This window comes from Enhydra lutris, unplaced genomic scaffold (assembly GCF_002288905.1).
Source record: "Enhydra lutris kenyoni isolate GAN:26980312 unplaced genomic scaffold, ASM228890v2 scaffoldscaffold29, whole genome shotgun sequence".
NCBI lineage: Eukaryota > Metazoa > Chordata > Mammalia > Carnivora > Mustelidae > Enhydra > Enhydra lutris.
The window spans coordinates 5,144,018-5,165,923 of NW_019154113.1; the positions used below are offsets into that span (position 1 = coordinate 5,144,018).

A 21,906-nucleotide genomic window follows, 5' to 3' on the forward strand; every position below is an offset into this window, starting at 1 on the left:
AAGGAGCACAAACTCTGAAGACCAGTCAGGTGTCCTCATAGGGCCTCCGCGGTAGCGCAGCTCCAGGGTCTCCATGGCGCCACCTGGTGTCCCGCCCCCGCCACTGCCCAGAAACCACGTGTAAGAAAGTGCTTACAACCTAACTACGCATCCTGGTTTAGACCCGTCCTAGCCAATGGAGAATGAGGAGGCGGGGCAGGGGAAAGCGAGAGCCCAATCGCCGCCTGCTTTCCGAAGAGAAGGAGGGGCTTGGGATTTACCACGTTGGGTTTGTCCGCAGCGCTAATTACTTTTTCCAAAGGCTGGAGGGCTTCACTCCGGCTGGCGCCGCCGCCTCGCGTGCTCCTGCTCCGCCACGACCGTCCGGGGGGCTGCTCCTCCCAAGTACCATGTGTGACGGCGCCCTGCTGCCTCCTCTCGTCCTGCCCTTGCTGCTGCTGCTGGTTTGGGGACTCGACCCGGGCACAGGTAGCGCTCCCTCGCCCACCGCCCCTTCCTCGCCCGTGCCTCTCGCGGCCACCACCTTCATCCTGCCATCCCGAGGCGTCCTGGCGGCCCCCGCCTGCCTGCAAGCCCGGGGCCGGCGGCGGAGCGCTGACAACGCTCGGGGCCGAGGAGCTGCGGGCCGCGGCCGGACGACCCGGCTCCAGGCGGCTCCCGGGCGGCCACGCCGCCGCCGGGTCTCCCGGCGCCCATGCCGCGCCGCCGTCCCCGGAGGTGCTCGGGCGGCCGCGCTGGAGCCCTTCTCCCGGTGGCGCGGATCCCGGGCGGAGGCTCTGGCCGGCACCGAGGTGCCGCGGCGCGGGGAAGGAAGGGAGCGCCCGCTCGGGGCCGCGTTGTCCCGGCGCTGGACCCGGTGCGCGGCGGGCGGCCGGAGGGAGGGCGGGCGGCCGGGCGGGCCCCGCCGAGCTGACACGTCTCCTCTCTCCCCGCAGCTGTCGGCGACGCGGCGGCCGACGTGGAGGTGGTGCTGCCGCGGCGGGTGCGTCCCGACGACGTGCACCTGCCGCCGCTGCCCGGCGCCCCCGGGCCCCGAAAGCGCCGGCGCCCCCGCACGCCCCTAGCCGCCTCGCGCGTCCGGCCGGGCGAGCGCGCCTTGCTGCTGCACCTGCCGGCCTTCGGGCGCGACCTGTACCTGCAGCTTCGCCACGACCTGCGGTTCCTGTCCCGCGGCTTCGAGGTGGAGGAGGCGGGAGCGGCCGGGCGCCGCGGACGGCCCGCCGAGCTGTGCTTCTACTCAGGCCGCGTGCTCGGCCACCCCGGTTCCCTCGTCTCGCTCAGCGCCTGCGGCGCCGGCGGCGGCCTGGTACTGCCCGCGCCCCCTCCGGTTCTGCCCGTCGAAATGTCGCCGCGCCGGGGGTGGTCCCCAGGGCAGGTTGGGCTGGGGGTGGCGGTTTCTGGGCGGGAAGTTCAGCCTCCAGGGTTGCTCTCCCGCCGTCCGGAGGGAGCCTCCCCTCTTCCCGCCCGGACCTTCCGGAGTGTCTCTGAGCAAAGACGGTGAGAGGGGAAGCAGCGGACTGTCCAGTGCCTGCCACTGGCTGTGCGGAAGCTCTGAAGTACACGGGGTCTGTGCAGTTCTGGGGTTGCCCAGAAGGATACGCAGCAGTCCGCCCAGGGGAGCACAGGTCCGGCGGGGAGGAAACCTTGTCAGGCCCCTAGACGGAGAGGCGCACTTCTCTCATATTTACTTGTATCTGCACGGGTGTGTATGTGTGTGTGTCACGGGTAACACCTCTAGGTGTGTATCTCATCTGTTCTTGGATATGGGGGGTAGGGTAGTAAGCATTCACCTCCCTGCTGTCCCTCTTGAGTCTTTCTGTACCCGGAAAAGGAAAGTTTGATGGGGTCCCCGACAAGCTACTAACCTCTTCTTAGTTGAACGTGAGAACCAAGAGAATGGGTGTTGGACCCTTTGTTCCTTTATACCACGGGCAGGTATGTGTCTGGCAGCCACCTTCAGCCAGGTCTCGGGGGTGCTTACATTGGTGATAAGGCCCTGTTCCTGTCCCCAGAAGCTCCCTTGCTGGGGCAATAGCTACCCCACCCCCGGCGACCTTGCCCTGCCACATTAGAAGTACCTGTGCAGTGCTCGGAGGGGCAGGGGACGTTCTTGTGCACCCCTGCCCTGCTTATGCTCACACTCGATCCCTGTACACCGGTGCCCAGCCGCATGCTTCTCAGCTTCTCCATCTTGCCCCCTGGGAGCGCACATGGCTGGCAGATGGGCTGCCCCCAACAGAGCCTGGTATGGCTCAGAGCGTGAGACACCCGGGTTGTTTCTTACCTTCTGTCATGACTGGCCTCTGGGAGAGCGGCTTCTGATACTCTTTTGTGTCTGTTCTTCCCTGGCAGAAGAAAACTGCTTCCTCCACCTCCACCTTATCTTGCTCCGCCGTCTAGAATTCTCTAGCCCTTACCCACATAGTATGCGACCAGTCCTAGAGAATCTGCCACAGAGCTAGAGAGCCTGGGGGTCCAAGTCTTTATGTAAGACTTCTGCTTTCCTCCCAGCTCTGCAGAGGATCTTGGGGGGGTCATTTCCTAGGATTTCCCAGGCTTTCATTAGCTCTCCTTGCAGGATTTTTTCTGAGTCCTGATCAGAATGTGATCTACTTTTGCTGGGCTGGAAGAAATTGGCGTCTTCGGTTAAACAAGGAAAATGGACCGTGCAGGCAGCCTGTTAGGAGCTAATGTGGAACAGGGGCAGAGAATGTGGGCTGCGGGTGAAGAGGCTTAAGGAGGAGTGAGAAAGGCTCAGATCACCGTAGGACTCGGGTCAAGGCTGTATCATGTTCTGGGAGGGACTGGAAGGCCCACATCATTTTTCCTGTTTTTGCCAAAGTGTTTAAAGTCTAGGTCACATCACTGTACTGTACATGGAAACATCTGAATCCCATTTGCTGCGGTTTGGTGAGTTTCTGTAGAGGTCAGAGTTTACACTTCTCGGTGTAAAGTTTCCAGCGAGGAGCAGCTATCTGTGAAGGAGCTGAGGGTGGAAATCTGGATAACATTGATTCCAAATCCTCACCGAATTGAACGCGGGGCCCTCTCACAGATGGCATCCCAGCTGTGCGCGCTGTGCGAAGGTTCCCCTCAGTCCTCCCGCGTTCGGAAAGACTGTGCTTCCCTTCGGCACCATGTGAGGGCGCTGTGCTTTAGATAAAAGAACCCCGCCAAGAGTCTGCGTTCAGTGTGTACCAGCTGCGGGTGGACCTCTAAGACTTTAGATTCTGAAATTCCTGCAGCAGCAGACACTTCTGGTGTTTAGTCTGCCGTGTTCATCCTGTTCGTGTGAGCAAAACGTCGGACACTTCCTCCTAAGTGCCCTCTGCAGAGGAAGGGCCGAAGGCAGGGAGGAAGTGACTCGGGGCGGCCCTTTTCGTCGCAAGGTAGTCTTGGGCCCTGTGGGAAAGCAACGGGATCTCACGCTAGACAAGTTTGCAGGGCCCTTTACCTCGCTTGGATTTTGGTTCTCGAATGTGTTCGAGACGGTTCAGGTGGGTGGTAATGTGTCAGTTACTGCCTCGGGAAGTGGAATGGGCATGTGTGTTGTGTGTCTCTGAGGACAGCCTCAACCGCAAAGTGTGGGAGAGGAGCCATAGCAAGTAGGAGATTTTTGATGTCCATAGATGGGAGCATTCCAAAGCCACCTTGGATCTAAAGGTCATGTAGAGCCTGGGGCTGGCAAACTTTTGCTGGAAAGGACCAGACAGTGAAATATTTTAGGCCTTATGGGCCATATGGTCCCCGTCACGGTTAAGTCCACGCCGTCCTTTTAGTGCAGAAATGCCGTAGATGATAAATAAACAGATGGGCATGGCTATACTCAATAAAACTTTATTTCGATGTTGAGTAGCAATTAAATCCTGATGCATCAAATATCCCCCGAATGACTTAGCGGCGAGTGTACGGTGCAGGGGAATGTGGGCTCTGTTCCCAGTTGCGTGGCGTCTGTGCTGTCTCCAAAGAGGTTTGGTATCTGTTTAAAGCAGATGCATAATTAGAGTAGATCATTACTCGTTTATGGGGCATGAAGCGTAAATCTCGTGTTGCATTTCGCCTCTTCTGCTTTGGACTATGGGCAGAGGCGTGGGCCGGTGGTGTTCTCCCTCACTTATCTTGAAAAGCTGAGCAAACTGCACTTCTTGGCTCTTCGGAGACCCTAGGTGCAAGTAATAATTGTTTTCTGTTTATGCTTCTTCGTTTTATTTACGTCTCAGGGAGCCCTTAGACATTACCTAAGTTTTTGGAAGAGTTTCTACAACCGTACAATTTCAAAGCAATGAACTTTGGGTATGTGAGGCAGGTATTTCCACCCCCAGAGAATTTGTGCAAGTTTGGATCAGCTGCTTCCTGTGAATGGGGCCAGCGCCCAGAAGGCTAGCAGAATTGGGATCAGGTTAAACTTCACCTGAGCGGGCAGCATAGGAATTTTAAGTGATAGACTGAGTGTCAGGGTCTGAAAAAGCCTGAAATGAGCGAATGAAGGGGCTGTTTTCCATCCCCACACATGAGGACAGAGAGTGGGGGAGGCCCCTGGCCGTGGGGTTGGTCTGCTAAGCTGTAGCCGATCTTCCTTAATGAATGTAGGCTCCAGAGGGTCCTCCAACCTGACTCTGTCCCTCCCTTCTGGGCCGAGGCTGTGGCCTGCTGAGGCCAGCAACGAGAGAAATGTTGAGATCAGACAGGACACCTGGGAGCCCTGGTCCGTGGAACTTGAAAAAGCCGTACGTCTTTGCCAAGCCACCCCAGAGAGAGAGAGAGAGACAAGGTCAGAGATGTTCTTGGCAGGCTTTCCCTGGAGTCACAGCCATGCTCTGTGGGATCTGTCATTCCGGTGGCCCCTGGGGTTGAGCTGATGGTCCAGCCCAACCTGGCTCTGGCTGATCAGCTCGACTGAAGCACAGGGGGCCACTTTGGTGGCACATCATTTGTGGTCTACTCAGGGGCTTTGCAAGAATGCTCGTCTCTGTTCCGTGGGGGTAGGCTTATGGGAACAGAGTGGGGCAAGGGTCAGTCAGTGAGCAGGTGGCCTGGCAGTTTTGGGGAGCTCCATAATTAAGAGGGCAGACTGCTTTTCCATGACTCCTCTGATGAAGGGGACAGGTTTGGGAAGTTGCCATCTCTTCCTTTGGAATGATCACACCCGTTTGATTGATTATAAAATCACTTAGCTTTTTTTTTTTTTTTTTAAAGATTTTTATTTATTTATTTGACAGACAGAGATCACAAGTAGGCAGAGGCAGGCAGAGAGAGAGAGAGAGGAAGGGAAGCGGGCTCCCCACTGAGCAGAGAGCCCAATGCGGGGCTCGATCCCAGGACCCTGGGACCATGACCTGAGCTGAAGGCAGAGGCCTTAACTCATTGAGCCACCCAGGCGCCCCTCACTTAGCTTTTTAATACAGCATCCCTTGCTGCACACGGCCAGACAGGAATCCTCTAGGGCAGTAATAGTACGGTATGGAGATGATTTGGAAGGCAGCATGTAGACCAAACCACAGTGTCCTACATCATCATATTGGTGCCAGTGTGGTGAAGGCACAGAGTCCTAAGAGAGTCATCACTAATTATTACCGAAGAACTCATTGCTTGCAGTGTAAATGTATTTGGAAAATGCACACACTTTTTTTTTTTTTTTTTAAGATTTTATTTATTTGAGAGAGAGAGAGCATGGCGGGGGGAGGGTCAGAGCGAGGAGCAGACTCCCCGCTGAGCAGGGAGCCCAACGTGGACTTGATCCTGGGACTCCAGGATCGTGACCTGAGCCGAAGGCAGACACTTAACCAACTGAGCCACCCAGGCACCCTGCACACATGTTTTTTAAAGCCTCATAAAAAGAAACAGTTGAGTGGGTATTAAGGATGTTAAGGAAAAGAGGGAAAAGATAGTGTGAAGTTGGGAGGTGTGGAGGATTTGAGGGGAAGACCCCGGATGGGAGAATTCTAAGGTATTGCCCCTCTTCCTCTGGAAGGATGTGCTTGCAGCCTCACAGTGACTCTCTGCCCCCACTGCTCACGGGCATCGTGGTGGCCATGCGTGCTCCCCAGTCCTACCTACAGTCCCAAACTAGATTTCCGCATCTGAACTTGTATGTAGTTGGCAACATCGTAAAAAAAGAAAAAAGCACAAGATGGGATGATAAACCAAAGACGTCTTAGACTGATTGCATTCTGGGGGTTTATTTGCTGAGCTTCGAAATGTCGCAGCTGCCCGGGTGTGGACGCGTGCAATGGGGGATGGTTCTGCAGCTGCTACGTCGGAGGGAGCCACGCACGGTCACCGCTGATCCTTTCCCTATGCCCGCCTCTGCACGCAGATGCACGGTCACGTTCTCGGTCTTTAGGAAATGAGGCTTCACGGGTGCTTGGGGCTGTGATCCCAAGGGAGCCACCTCCCCTGCACGGTCCCGTCTGCAGCCCCAGGAAGAGTAAATAACATCAGCCTCATGCGGCTGTTGATAGAATGGAGTAAGATAAAGTCTGTGAAATCATTTAGGATGAGCCTGGCCCAATAAGGCATTAAAAACATGTTTCTTCCATTGCCCTCTGGGGCCCAGACTTTTCCAGTTATAAACCAACCAGTCAGTCAACACTGTTGACTAAACAAACAGATCATTATCACACACCTGCCCTGGGTAGGACAGGTGGGTTCTGGTGGGTTTACAACAAACCTCAGGAGTATAACATGGGGCCTGTCTCGGAAGGAGCCTACACTGGAGCTTACAGGGTAGCCGAGGGGTAGAGCAGTGGTGGCGCTGGGGTGGGGTGGGGTCTTTGGGGAGAGGATTAGAGCAGAAGCAGGTGGGCCTCCCGTTCTAAGAGGAAGGAATGACGGCAGAGCCTCCAAGGCCAAGTTCTTCCCTAGATCGGGGTCCACGAGGTGGCTACGCGATGGGGGTGGGAGTGGAGATGGTTATCTTAGGAGATGGTAGGAGAAGAACTGAACAGACAAGCATGGGGATGAAGTGAGCCATCTAATTGGTTGGTGGCCTCCTGAGGTTGGGGACCAACCTAAGGCATTTCAGATTTATTGTAGGGTAGTGGTTCTCAGCTCTGTTCCTGGGAGGATTCCTTACTCTCATTGCTGGGCCCCATCTCCAGAGTTCCTGAGCCAGTCTGGGTGGGCCTGGAGCTTGGAATCCTAACAGGTTCCCAGGTGCTGCTGCGGGCTGGGGACCACGTCATGAGGATCACTGGGCTCAAGGCAATGAGGAGCATTTCTGGCCTTTGACTTGGGGGGGGCTAGTGATAACATTGTGGGGGGCACTGGAGGAGGAGGGTGCCTGCAAGCACGAGGTGACGAGCCTCAAGTCTTGGGTTGTGGAAGTGGGAAGCAAGGCGTCTATGCAAGAGAGAATCTGAAGGAAAAGAAGACGGCGGTGACTGGTCCATGTTATGGGGGCGGAGGCTGGCTTTGGAAAGAAGACCAGGAATCTGTTTAGGTACCTGACATTTGCAGAGACAGCAGCTGACCTTTGAAGGGGGTTCTGGGTGGCACTCCAGGACGGGGGCAGTGGGACTCGGCACGGAGGCTGGGAAGCCCTTCTTGCCTTTGTGGGGTTGGGCATGCTCCTGCCACAGGAGCTCCGCTGAGGCCCCCCAGAAAGGCGGAGGCAGGTGCAGGAGGGCCTGTCATCACAGGATTGTTTTTCCTTCTTGGAAGAAGACTTGGCTCACGCAGAAAGCAGACTAACAACCCCATTTGTTCTGTACTCTGGAACCACCCACGCTAACCTGTCAATGGGGAGAAGACCCCCCCCGTCATGCTGGCTAACCAAGGAGCCACAGCTTTCTGAAGAAGGGACTCAGAGTGTTCCCTGGGCCCTGAAGTCCCAGCGAGGTGGACAGTCATGTGGCGGTGTCCCCTCAGGTGTGCCCTTCAGTCCCGGAGCCTCCGCAGGACAGAGACTATACGTGTATTTTTTACATTATTTTAAAAGCATTTGCTCCATTCTGCTGAGAATTCGTGCTGACGTCCGCAGGTGAGAAAAGTCCCTATGTCCTTCATGCATTTTGCACGCAGCCAGGAGGGCTTATCGCGCTTCGGAGCCCGGGCCGGAGTTAACACCACCTGATTGGTAACGCTCTCCTAAGGCAGCACAGAAACACTTCAGACCATCCCCCAGAACAAAGAGAATCGCCAGGGAGCCACTCAGAACTGTTACAGCCTGATGCATTTTATTGGACGCACATTGCTTTGGGAGGATACTGTGCATCTTAGCGAACTGCTGACTTCTCTTTTAAGAGCACCACTTCTGGAGGATGACTGCGCCCTTTCAAACCCCTGGGCCCCTAGCTCTGTCTACCGCGGGCATTCCCTTACAGCCCTGCGTCTTTGGATGAAGTCTGCAGGCCCCTTTCATCTCCGGCAACCTCAGGCTCATTGCTGCTGTCGCTCGCTGTCCTTGGTATGACACGGAGGCCTTGGGAAGACATCCCGGGTCTCATTTCTCAGCATAAGTGGTGACCAGGGGATGAATGCAAGTCCAAGTAGCCCCGCCCAGCTTCTGGGGCCACCGGGCAGCTGGGGGCTGGAAGCCGGGCCAGGGCAGAGCCCCAGGGTCAGAGGAAGGTCTAGTTCAAACCCAGGCTACCTTCAGACATCTCAGTCAAGGCAGAAGGTGGCCAGTGTCTCCGGCACCTAGCTAAAAGCTAGCAGGGTGCTTCTCAACCCTGACTGCACTTTGAGATCTCCTGGCGAGCTCTTAGTACCAGGGCCTGAGTCCCTGCTCCCTTCCCCCCAACTCCTGACAGATTCTGGTTCAGTTGGCCCAGAGTGAGGCCTGGGCATCAGGAGTTTCCCAGATGGCTCCCCTGCATAGCCAGGGATGAGAGCCTGTGAGTAAAGGGGATTGCAGAAACGCCCTGCTGGTCCAGTCCATTCCATTGCATTCCAATCCATTCTCTTTTACTCTGTTTGCATTTTCCTGAGTAACTTCTGTGGCGGATACTGGAAAAAATGAGAGCTAATTGTGTTCCTGTCTCAAAGGAACAAACGGTCAGGTGGTGGCAAATGCCCCATAATGCAGCGGGCAGGGAGGAGGAAGAGGGAAAGTGGGGGAAGGATAAGGAGGGCTGGCGAGTGTTTGCCCTGGGGCTAGATGGTGTGTGTGTAGGGGGCACAAGTGGCACTTTTCAGCAGCACATTTTATCATTGGTAATGTGATGACAGGATGAGCATGAAGAGACATGTCAGGGAGTCTTGGGACAGCCTGAGACTGGGGGAGGGAGGGGCGGGGCAAAGTCCTTCCTTGCTCTGGCTCCCCCAGGGCTGTGCCGGGCGACTTTGCTCCCGATGCTAGTCCTGGCCATGCCCGCTTGTAAGCCGGGTCCCAGGGAGCTAAGAGCTGCCAGGTAGAGTCCAGACTGTCCGTCCACGTGATCATCTTACCATTGTTACCACTGTCCTCCCCAAAGGGGTGGAAACCAGCGTGCGGGTCACTGCAAACAAGACCTGCTACAGCGAAGGGGCTACTTCTGCTGGTGGCTTGGGTGTGTGCACCTGTGTGCCATGGCCCTGTGTCACACTGCACGAGAGTTACCCATTCCCTGGCCTTTTACACCGTCGCTTATGAAGGCGAGCACTGGACCGAACGAGTACCTGGCTTTGAAAGGGATAGACCCAAGGGGGCTCGTGACCTGCCAAAGCGAGAGCATCTGAGGCAGAGTTCAAGTTGTGCATATCCTCCAGGGAGCACGGGGCGCCTTCCATGTGGGGCTCATCCCACGTGCTGTGCCCCACTTGCCAACTTTATTGTAACCCATGGAAGTGTTCGCCGCGGTGAGGTGTGTGTTCTGTACCGAGGCTTTCTTTAGGTGCAGCCCCAGCGGGGTTCTGCGTGCCCCGCCCCCCTGCCACCCGGCCACCTTCTGCTTCCACTCGTTCCATCTCCCCAAAGTATCTTCGTGAGCAAATTTACGTCCTCACTTCAAAGGAGAGGGAAGAAAGCCGTGCTTTCCCGCGGGTCATGCAATGCCACTTCAAGACAGTTTTATTTGGGCAGTAAAATCTCGGAGTTGTTCTTGGCAGAAGTTCTAATGAAATGGAAACCTTGAAATCTGCTAGGAGCCGGAAGTAACTTCTCACCCTGTGTTTTGGGGACTCCCCCTGTGTTTTGGAGGCGATCTCATGAGTTGATCTGGTTTACTTTCGGAGAGGTTTGGTGTCCAGACATCCACTCTAACTGCTGAGGAGATCTGCCGTTTGGCTTGAGCGAGCTCTGTCCTAGAGACCAGAGGCCTTGCTGTGCTGGAGAGCAGAGGTTTGGGTCACATGGGGGCTAGTTGGAAATGCACGTTCTCGGGGCCTACCCAAGACGCCCAGGTGGTTTTCACATGTGGTGGACTTTGAGAAGCACTGCTTCCATGTGATGTGGCCTTTAGAAAAGAGGCTCAGGGTGGGGAGAGAGGAGAGATGATGCTCATTTCAGCCAAAGACTGACCTGCGAGCTGCGGACTCTGTTTAGTTAGGATGGTCCTGGGCATCCACCTGGAGGAGGCACCGTGGGCCGCGCAGCCCAGCGTGCAAACTCAGGTCCTCTAGCCTGGTGCCCAGTGGGGTTCCTTGCTGGAGGTTTACCTTGCTTTGTTGACACCTCAGAAGGGAAGCTAGCAGCAGGCATCCCAGGGAAGGAGCACAAATCGGTTTCATGTGTCAGCATTGGTTCTAAGGGCTGGGAAGAGTTCTCTGCACCATATAAATGTATTTTAGAATTAAGATTCACTCTGTTAAAGGAGCAAATGAAAAATCTTAGTTCTTGAATTTTTCCTTCCATTTACAAGTTGTGTCCTATTTCTTTTTTTTTTTTTAAGATTTTATTTATTTATTTGACACAGAGATCACATGTAGGCAGAGAGGCAGGCAGAGAGAGAGAGAGAGAGAGAGAGAGAGAGGAGGAAGCAGGCTCTCCACTGAGCAGAGAGTCCGATGCGGGGCTTGATCATGACCTGAGCCGAAGGCAGAGGCTTTAATCCACTGAGCCACCCAGGTGCCCCTGTGTCCTATTTCTAATCTAGCAAGTGTTTTAAACTCTTTATTGAAATATAATTAACAGTGTTATATTAGTTTCAGGCATACAATATGATTCAAAAATTCCATACATTTTCCCGGGCTCCTCTAGATAACTATACTCTTAATCCCCTTTATCTCGAAGGTTTTTTGCAATCCTTTTCAAGGAAGCTTTGGATAATATTCGGCGCCTCTTGTAAATTTGGTGATTAACAACCTTGAAACCTTTAAAACTGTGTTGAGAAATGTAACATAGTCAGTTTCTTTTCCAAGTTCTCTGGTTGGCTGAGAAGCCCTTTGCAAGTTATTTCAGTGATCCCTACAAACCCAGTAAGTTTAAACGTGGGAGGTCTTAAGTTCTCTGACACATTCTAATACCGCTTCTAAACGTACTAAGATTTTAAAATCACAAATCTAAGCCCGTGATGGACTTTAAATTAGGTTCACAAATCTCATCCAATGGGTAGACTCTGTCGATTTCTCTTAAACACCACAAGTTCTGAAAGAATGTATAAATCCCCTGCCACAAATCTATTGATATATTGATACGTTGATATTGATACAGGACTGGCTCCATTGTCTTTCATTCTTAATATCTCCAGGGATAAGATGCGTTTCCCCTCCCCTCATTAAGGATGTCCTTGTCATTCATCCCCAACAGCTTTGGCATTGCCTCATCAAGTAGACTTTTGGAGGCTGATTTTAAAAATAATTTTTAAAAGAAAGTTTTTTTCTATTACTAATAATACGTTTTTTTGAAAGTGAACCTGGGAAGTCAGTGCTGCTAGATGTTATCTCTGCACCCCTGACCCCGCGCCATGCCCCTCTCCCCAACACAGCCATGGGGTTGGATGTTTCAAGGCCCACAGAAGCTCCTTCTTGGGTTCGGTGAATCAGAGCACCGTGTAAAGCAAAAGCCCAGTCGTGAGGCTCAGGCCATAGCCAGGTGGTCTGGCTGCCCTCGGGTTGTCGGGGTTGTGGGTGTGCGTGAATGAGGGTGTTTCATGTCCCGTTTTCCTCTTTCTGGGCAGGTTGGCCTCATCCAGCTTGGGCAGGAGCAGGTGCTTATCCAGCCCCTCAACAATTCCCAGGGCCCGCTCAGCACACGGGAGCATCTAGTCAGGCGCAAATGGTCCTCGGCACCCAGCCCCTCCACCGACGCCCACGGTCCTGGGCAGCTCTGCCAGGTTCTAACAGGTGAGTCTGGGAAACAGCACGCTTGACCACACATGCCATTCGGCAGTACTGCATATCCCCAGACACACTCGAGTCCCGTGAGCAACCACCTACATTCCCCTGTATTTTGAAGCTGTTTTGTTTATCTCCCCTTAGGCCACTGCCTTCCCCCTCTCTGTCTGGATTAGGGTTCTTATATTCTGTTCCTCTCTCTATTCGAGCGACCTGTGGACTCAAGGTCAGGTGTTTAAGGACACCTCACAGTCAAAGAAATGGTCACCACTGTGTCACCAGCAGTCTTCTTGTGAGTGTCCCCTGATAAAGATGGATAAATGGCTGCTCATGGGTGGCATTTCCTCCCCGGCCTGAGGGCATAGGACCCCACGGCTGAGCTTTGGAAGTTGTGCTTTTGTAGTTTAAAGACTTAATCTCTGGATAAAAAAAAAAAAGTAGTGTCTCTGTTTGGTATTCCAGTGACCTCAGAAATACATCCGTGCTCGGACCCTCCTTTAGGACAGCTTTCGGATGTATGAGCAAGCCTTGCAGCCCAGCTCAGTTGTTGCCTGTAGACCCGACCTCATCCAGGGAGCAGCCCTCTTTAGCTGGTCTGCATTGGCAGGGAGATAGTGGAGGTGATTTTGCTGAATCCAGGCCATCTATGAAACCCCCGAAGAACTCCGAGGGATGGAGAATGCCACCGTACATGAGAGTTTGGCTCTGCTCCTTCCTGTCCCCTTACAAAAGTAGGGGAAGGTGGATCTCAGCAGGAAATGACCAGTGACTAAAACATGCTCTTGACTTGGAAGCAGGGGCTTGGGGGAGTTGGTCGGTTGTATGTCTGGGCCTGATGTTGGGGTGTTCTTTTAAACATCAGGCCCCTGAAAGTCTTGGTGAAAGAGTTGTTTGTTTTGTTTTGTTTTGTTTTTAAATCTGCCTTCGAATGACTGTTGGTCATTCTACATCTGTGTGCATTTTCGCTTAATCTGAATATGTCGTTTCAGAGGTAGGGGGATGAGGCCAAGGCAGTGGGTCTCAGGGTTGGAGAGGCTTAACAACTACTCCCGAGTGGGGTCCTGCCCCTGGAGAGCTGTTTTCACTGGTCTGGAGCACGGTCTGGGAATCTGGTGATTTAAAAGCTCACCAGGTGTTCCTAGGGTTCAGCTGATGCTGAGAACCACTGCACTAAGGGGTATTAAACTTGAGTAACAGCACCGGTGGGCCATCAGAAGTGGGTTTTTCAGGTGAGAACCACCTGGCAGGGGCCCACAAATAAGTCCAAGGGCAAGTACATATTATTCTCACTTTTACCTCAATTCAAGCCGGCGCTCATTGACTGCTGGTCTGGATCGGAAACCTAGGGTGCTTGTGGATGATATCGTAGAATATTTGTCTCATTACCCCCCGCCATCCTCTTTAGGGGCATGCATGACCCCCAGGATTGCTGACAACGTGATAAATTGTGCTCGGGTTTGCATTTTTGTCCCTGAGGCTGTGGTCAAGGCACACTTTTGATCGAGTGTTGAGCCTATAATGGAGGAAATTAAATGAAGAAAACCTGGGTGGGGTGGATGTGATAGAAACTATGTTAAAATAAGAGCAGTTGTGTAAGAAATCTCTGAATTTGCTTAAAAAATCCTCTCCCCTTCGCTGCCCCCACTTCTCATGTCATTGTGCTCTGCGGTGCTAGAGTGATGTAAGGCCAGCGCAGACTGTGTCCTGGGTAGGAGCACAGACGCCGGAGAAGGGTATCTATTTCCTTCTAGTCCTTCTTGCTTTGGGTGACATACTCCATAAATTTTATTCCTGTGTTGAGAAAGATCTTGGGCCTTCTAATAGGTTTAGTCATTAAAGCAGTCAGGCCCTATCAAGGGTGGGTTGACTTCCTGGGGATCTAGAAATTCCATTGAGAAGTTGAGAAAATAATTCTCTGGGAAACCAGCAAGACACATTTTTGGCTTCCTGGAAATAGAAATGAGATGAATCATCAAGGATTTCCTATGGGAACATATTCTTTATGGCTGAACATGGCGGTCCTAGGTGTCCTTGTGCTTTGCCTTGGATCTTATGTTACCCCAACCTTGCACCTGGCCTAGGAGTAACCAGCTGGCCTTGCAGGTGAGGAAGAGTCTGATAATTCTTCCTCCTCCATGAGGCGCTCCATTTACCTGGGAGCTGAACTGTGGTCAGCCACCCTGTTCTCTAGGCAGACAAAGGGACTAGCCCAGGGACAAGGCCACCTGGAAGGACCCACTGCCTTCTTGTAGGTAGTACTGAGGTTGCATTTCTAGCAGGCCTTGGGGCTCCCAGGGAGAGGATAGGCTGATCCTATTACCTTTATAGCTTCTTATTTTTAGGACCTTATAAAATGATTCATAAAGTGTTCCAGATTGGAACTTGGCATGAAAAATGTGGAGTCTGCGAGCCTTCCTTCCTTTCTTTCTTTCTTTTTCTTTTTTTTTCTTTTTTCTTTTTGGGTCACAGCATGAATTTTTGAAGGTTTTGGGGGTTATTCTCAGCAGCAAAAATGGTGCTTTGGATTATTTTGAAACATTTCTCAGTCTTCAAAGCTTTCTTTCTGTCTTCTATGTTCATTTTAATTTCTCCGGTTGGATTCAGTTTAGAATCTCCCCATTTTCATAGGCTTTAGTAACAATTTCAATCTCTGTGTCTTCCATCATGGGACGTGTAACATGGGATGGTCGAGGTAGATGGCAGAACATTAACATTCCTACAAGGCCCTGTCAGGTTAGGAAACCTACTGTGTTTCGGTGTGTTTGTTAAAACACAGATACACCATCCAGCAGCGGTTCCTGCAACGACATTGATGTCTACTTTATGTAGACATCATTTACGATTGTTTTAGAAAACCGCTGTAGTTATTTTGTAGTATTGTTTGGCTCATTTGTAGTGTTATAAAGTGAATTGTAATGAGGATTTAGAAGGTGCCGTAACTCTTCAGAAACTGTATATTGCCAGTTTATGCAGTCGTTTGCCTAACAAACATATGGTCCGGAATAAGTCATTGGTCGGGACTCGTGTTTTACGTCCATTAAGATTCCTTTGGTTGGAAATGACAGACATCAGACTGGTGTCACCACCCAGCACATTGGTGCCCCGGGCTCGTGGAACCGAGGAGCAGAGTGGGAGGCTGGACCTCAGGTAGGCCTGGCCGGCCTGGGCTTCTCAGCAATTGTTTCCTCTCTCTCTGAGAGCCTGTCCTCAGCTGGCTTCTCTTGTAGTGACAATGAGGCAGCAGGGCTCAGGAGATGAACTCTCTCCTCTTTAATGGGGAGTTGAGGCGGGTTGATCTGGATTGGAACTTTACCTGCTTTCGGGTCTCCAATGGTTTCCCATGTCTTGAGGCAGGACCAGAAGAGCCTAGATCCCAGTCCCCACATCACCGTGGAGGTACCATTCTGCTCTCTGTTCTTGTCCCGGCATCCTGCAGGCCACCATACTTGGAAAAAGTCTGGTAGAGAAGATTCAGGGCACCCCTGCTCCAGATCTAATCCATCCTCTCAGCTCACACAGTTGATAAGGACTTGGCTGGTTCTCTCGGACTAACACAAGATCCTCTGTCTGCTGCTGCTTCATCCTGCCTGTGCCATGGGGAATGCTTGTGGCTGCTGGTCTTTGCTCACTTACGAAGGGCTCAATCCCTCAGGACCTCGGAGATTTAGTTCTTACTCCCAACTTCATCGAGACCTCAGGTCTCCAGTGGATTAAAAAGAAATGATTTCATAGTTTATTCAGTGTTTTTTGTTGTTGTTTCAGTGGTGGTGATGGTCTCCCATGTTGTTCTACATCTCAGCTAGTAGAAGAACCCAAAATAAATGGAATTAAACATGCTACTTTGAGTTTCTCCATCTTAATCTCTTAATATTGACAGATAAAAATATTAACACAAAGAACAGACCACCATTATTTTAAGTATTACTCCAGCAGAAAGAAAGAACAGTGCTAGAAGCTTGACTCTGTCTTCCTTGGGTGTGACCCCAGAAGAGTCCCTTGATATCCATGTGTCTCTGTTGTAGTTTGTTAGGGCTTCCAGAACAAAGTACCACAACCTGGGTGGCTTAAACAGTAGGCATTCATTTCCTTACAATTCCGAAGGCCAGAAGTCCAAGATCAAGATGTTGGTAGGGTTGGTTTCTCCCAAGGTCTCTTTCCTTGGTTTGTAGATGGCCACCTTCTCCCTTTGTCCTCACACGGTCTTCCTTCTGTGCACTTCTCAGTGTTATTGCTGAGGAACACACAGATGAGGGATGATGTGATCCTTCCAGCCCCATGGTGGAATTGGCCGGGGGGGGGGGGGGGGCATGTTTTTGAGAACACTCACAAATATCTAAAAGGTAAAAACAAATTTAGGAGAAATTAGAAACAGGCTGTACAAAGGGACCCTTTCTATAAGAATAAAGGTCATAGCTGGCCAGTCATCTGTTCACATATTTTTCTTAATAAATACTGAAATTGCTGCATAGCCTCAGACAAAGTGGAAAGGACTGAGCCACTCCGACCCTTAGTTTAATCATCTGCAGCTCAGTAATGTCATCTATCTCTTAGTGTTTGTGAGTGTTACAGGTGATACTGTGCAAGTTATCCCTTAGCCGCTAGCAAATTTTAGCTATGGTGGCAGCTGCTGTGCTTGTAATTATTATTTGTACCCCCATTCTTCATCCTCAGGGGACCACTTAAATGCCTTCATTCTGTATTCAGTGGGAGAGAAAGATAAACCCTACAGGGCATTGAGCTGGGAGCTGAAAGCTCTCATTATTCTTGAATCCACCATTCTTGACTCTTGGACAAATCTAAAATGAAATCAAGGAATCTTAGTGTTATCTAGACCAGAAGTTGCCCTGGAAGGTCATATGCTTACATTTTCCCCCTCCCTTTTCATTTATTTGGCCATTAAGTATTTGTTGACCCACCCTCCCCCACCAGGGACTGGGAACACTGGGGTGAGCTTGACACAGCATAGTCCCTGCCTCTGGGGAGCTTATGGTTTGGTGGGGGACACAGACAATGTAGAAGTCAACAAATGTAGTGGATTTATGTTATTTTTAGTTCTGAGATATTTAAAACAGGCAAAAAAACAAAGGCAAAAACGAAAACGACCCACTTGCACAAAAGGAAAACCAGAAGTCCATAAGCCCAGCATTCAGACTTAACCAATGTTAAGATACACTGTATTTGTTTCCGAACTTTTTTCTTTTTTGAGAGACAAGCATTTATGGACATGACCGAGTGTCCCCCCCGACCCCATCCCATATCATCCCTCTAACTTACTCCCTGGAAGAAACCACCATCCTGAGAGACACATTTGTGATGCTCACTGGATGTCTGAAACCATGGATAGTAACAAACCCTGTATCTACTGTGTTTTTTCTTATACGTATGTATGTATGATAAAGTTTAATTTATATATGAGGCATAGAAAGGGATTAACGGCAATAATAATAAAATGATTACAACAACATACTATAATTTAGTTAGGGGAATGCCTTTCCAGCATGTCCTCAGTTCCCGCCTCATCACTTTGTTGCCCTAAGCTCTCTGTCTTACGGATCTTCTGTTAGAGTATAAGCTACCCCCGTAGAGTGTGACGAGGCCTGCCTTCAGCCCCCTGTGCTGTTCTCTTCCTAGTCTTGATCGCCCACCACCCCTCCTCCACTCTCAGCGTCTTCCTGTCTTGGCTCACCTTCCAGTCTTCAGTTCACTGCATTTTTGTATTTTGTTCAGATTTGTGGCTGTTCTCTACAGGACGGTTAGGTCCAGTAGAAGCTCATTGGCCATATTGCATTCCATATAATACTGATTTTTCAGAAATGGTTGAGGTTTGCATTGCGGCTTAGAGTTTAGGCATTTTTTTGTATTAATAAATGCTTTATGCATACATTAAAAGAATGTATATTCTTTAATTGTTGTGAACAATGTTCTATACATATGTTCATTAACTCAAACTTGTAATGTCAAAATCACTCCTATTTTTGACTTGCTTGATTTATTTGTTTTAACTTGAGGTATGTTAAAAATCTCATAACTATTGTGGTTTGGCCAATTTCACCTTTCAGTTCTGTCAATTTTCACTTTATGTTATGAGACAGTATTGTTTGCTGTATTCAGGTGTAGGAGCCATATTCCTGGGGAGTTATTCCTTTTACTATCATGTAATGGACCATTTTTTTTATCCCTAGTAAAACTTCTGGCTTCCTAGCTATGTGTACCTGATATTGCCAGAGTTTTTATTTTGGTCAATGTTTGCCTGATGTTTCCTTTTCCTTAAGTTTTATTTTCAGTCTTTCTCTATCATGATGTTTTGTATAATTTTCTTAAAAGTGTTATGTATCCAAATTTTTAAAAATGTCCAATTTGAGAATATCTGTCCTTTCATTGGTGATGTTAGTGTTTTGTTGTTTTGTTTTTTTTAAGATTTTATTTATATATTTGAGAGAGAGAGAGTGGGAGTCAAGCAGACTCCTGGCTCAGCAGGGAACCCGACGTGGGGCTCAATCCCAGGACACTGAGATCATGACCTGAGCCAAAGGAATAGCCTTGACCGACTGAGCCACCCAGGAGTCCCGGCGATGTTAATATTTTTACATTTGTGCTGTTTCTGATATCATTACATTTATTTCCACCATCTTGTGTTTTGTTTTTGGTTGACAATACTCATGCTTTTTCTTTGCTTCTGTTTATTTTTGTTGTTTCTCTTCCTTTCTTTTGGCTTCACCAGATAGTCTCAAATGCCCCTTTTTTCTTCCATTGGTGTGAAAGTTTATATTCTTACATTTTGGTTGTTACCTTAAAAGATTAAAAAAAATATATTTGTCTTAGGGAAGTCTGTAAGGCTCCAGGTATCAATGCTTCACGATGTAAGGGCCTTCGAATGCCTTCACTTTCACTTTACCTGTTATTTTTACCCATTCTCTTTTGCTTTTGTTCCTCCTCCTACTTAGTCATTATCATTATATATTTTTGTTTGTTTGTTTTATTTATTTATTTTTCATCATTACATCTCTTTACAGTTAGAGTTATTTAGTTTTATTTATTTATTTGCCAACTAATCTGCTTAGTATTGTTTCTTGCAACCTGCTTTTCTGTGTGTAATGTCTTTCTGAAAGAACCTTTCTTCAAAAAATTTTTAAAATTTCAACTATTTTGAGTACCGTTGACACACCATGTTACATTAGTTTCGGGTGTAGAGCTTAGTGATTTGGCAAGTCGGTATGTTGTGCTGTGTCCACCATAAGCATGACCGTTCACCACCTGTTACGTCCCTGTTACAATCTCATTGACCACACTCCTTATACTATGTCCTTTATTCCTGTGACTTACTCTTTCCAGAACTGGAGACCTGTATCTCCCACTCCCCTTCATTCATTTTGCCCCTCCACTTCCGGCAACCATTAGTTCTCTGTATTTATGAATCTGTTCCTGCTTTTTGTTTGGATCTTCATTTTTTTAACCTTTTCAAACAAGGTTTGTGAGTGGTTCCGTTATTATCTTTGCTTTTCCTGAAACTGCCTTTATTTCACCGGTACTCCTAGTGATGGTTTTGCTGACTATAGAATTCTAGGTGGAGTCTTGTCTTTTCTCAACACGTTCAAGACGTTATTCTACCCTCTTCTGTCTTTTGTTTTTGCTACAAAAGGTCTTCTATCCTTTCGATTTTAGATTCTATATAAATCTTTTTTTTCTCCACAGGTTGAAAAATGTTATTTTTGTGTTCTGTAGTGTGTCTGTGGCAGAATTTTGCTATATTTATCCCACGTGGGATCCACTGTGATTTTTTTTTTTTTTTTTTTTTTTTTGGATGTGAGGATTCATGACTTCTGTGAGTTCTGAGACAGACCCAGCCTCAGGCCAGTGGGAAGTGTCTCTTTCCCATGGTCAGCTTTTTCCCTTTCTGGAACTCTGAATCCGTCAGTGTGGACCTTCCTGTTCTTTCCTTAGTGTTTCATTAACTTTTTTTTTTTTTTTTTTAAATGTATTAGGTCTCTTTCTATTCTTTAGGAACCATTTCTTCTTACTGGTCTCCCACTTCACCAGATTTCTCTTCAGTGGGGTCTAATCTCCATTTAATCATTAAGTTTTCAGTTTTAGTGATGAGACTCTAGACTTCTGGAAGTTACATTTTTTTTTATCATTTTTTAAATTTATTTTCAGCATAACAGTATTCATTGTTTTTGTACCACACCCAGTGCTCCATGCAATCCGTGCCCTCTCTAATACCCACCACCTGGTTCCCCCAACCTCCTACCCCCCCCACCTCTTCAAACCCTTCAGATTGTTTTTCAGAGTCCATAGTCTCTCATTATTCACCTCCCCTTCCAATTTCCCCCAAATCCCTTCTCCTAACTCCCCATGTCCTCCATGCTATTTGTTATGCTCCACAAATAAGTGAAACCATATGATAATTGACTCTCTCTGCTTGACTTATTTCACTCACTATGGAGTATTATGCCTCCATCAGAAAGGATGAATACCCAACTTTTGTAGCAACATGGACGGGACTGGAAGAGATTATGCTGGAAGTTACATTTGATTCTTTTCCAGTTCTACCTGTCTTTTTCATAGCGCCCTCTTCTTTCATTATGACTTTACCCCTCCTTGAGCACTTTGGTTATTTTACCCTAATTTATTTGAAGTCTTCTTCAAATTAGTCTGCCTTCTAAGGTTCTTGGGGTACAGCTCTTGCTGTTTGTCCTGTGGACCCACTCTCACATTGGACCATTTTCTTATGTGGATTGTGATTTGTACTCTGAGCTCGGTGTAGACTGCTGTGTTTCTCCCCCATTCTCTTGGGTGGTGGTGTGTGTGTGTGTGCTCTATATGCTGGGTAAATGGGAAAATCTCTATGAAGTAATTTCACATGTGCTTCTGTTGGGTGCCCCAGGACTCTTTCACAAGCCCAAATGTGATTTCTACTTTAACAGTTTTTCCCCGGGAAAGCTGTACCATGAGGCTGACGTGTTTGTGTGTAGCACAGGTGGAAGCAACTTACCCCCCGAGACTCTGCCCTCCATTCCCCTGGCATTCAGAGCTGTGAATAGAGAGAAACTTCCCTGAACTTCCCCGTGCCTGTGTGTGCAGGTGCCCTGCCCCTCCAATGCCCTGCCCCCGGGGTTCCTGGCCACATCTCTTATCTCACAGTGGCAGTCTGACCCTGGCCCCTCACCCTTTAGGCCAATGGTTGGGTCACATGTCTGCCAGGTCACTGAGGCCTCAGGTCACTCATTAACCGTTCCAGGTATGATATTTCTCAACCTATCTGTGTCATCCTTGATGACAGGGACCTTGCAGAGGGGCCGTGGTGCCTGGGGCCCACCACCTGGGGACTGCAGCATGGGGTGCCTCCCTGCTGCTCAGAGAACCCAAGCCGGCTCTTCTCTGGCTGGGGAAGCCGCCCCCTCTGCTCTTGCTTCTTCAACCATTGCACCTCGTGTCAAGGGCCTCCTTCCCCTAACATCCTTCTTTCATGGAGGTCAAGCTTCAGAAACTACAACTGGGGGGCACCTGGGTGGCTCAGGGGGTTAAGCCTCTGCCTTCAGCTCAGGTCATGGTCTCAGTGTCCTGGGGTTGAGCCCCACATTGGGCTCTCTGCTTGGGGCAGGAGGTGGGGGGTGTGTTCACTTCTCCTTCTCCCTCTGTGCTTTGGCACACACTGTCTCTCATGCAAATAAATAAATAAATAATAAATAAAAATCTTATAAATAAAAAACA

At 49.6% G+C, this 21,906-nt stretch overlaps 1 protein-coding gene across 1 annotated transcript in view; it reads left to right on the forward strand.

Annotated features, from left to right (window-relative positions):
- The first annotated feature begins 389 nt into the window (after positions 1-389).
- Positions 390-21,906, forward strand: part of LOC111152666 (ADAM metallopeptidase with thrombospondin type 1 motif 17) — a 323,596-nt gene continuing 302,079 nt past the window's right edge. Inside the window, exons 1-3 of the mRNA XM_022511219.1 lie at positions 390-468; positions 936-1,306; positions 12,039-12,204. Of these exons, the coding sequence (XP_022366927.1) occupies positions 390-468; positions 936-1,306; positions 12,039-12,204 (616 nt within the window). The remainder of the gene's footprint in view (positions 469-935; positions 1,307-12,038; positions 12,205-21,906) is intronic.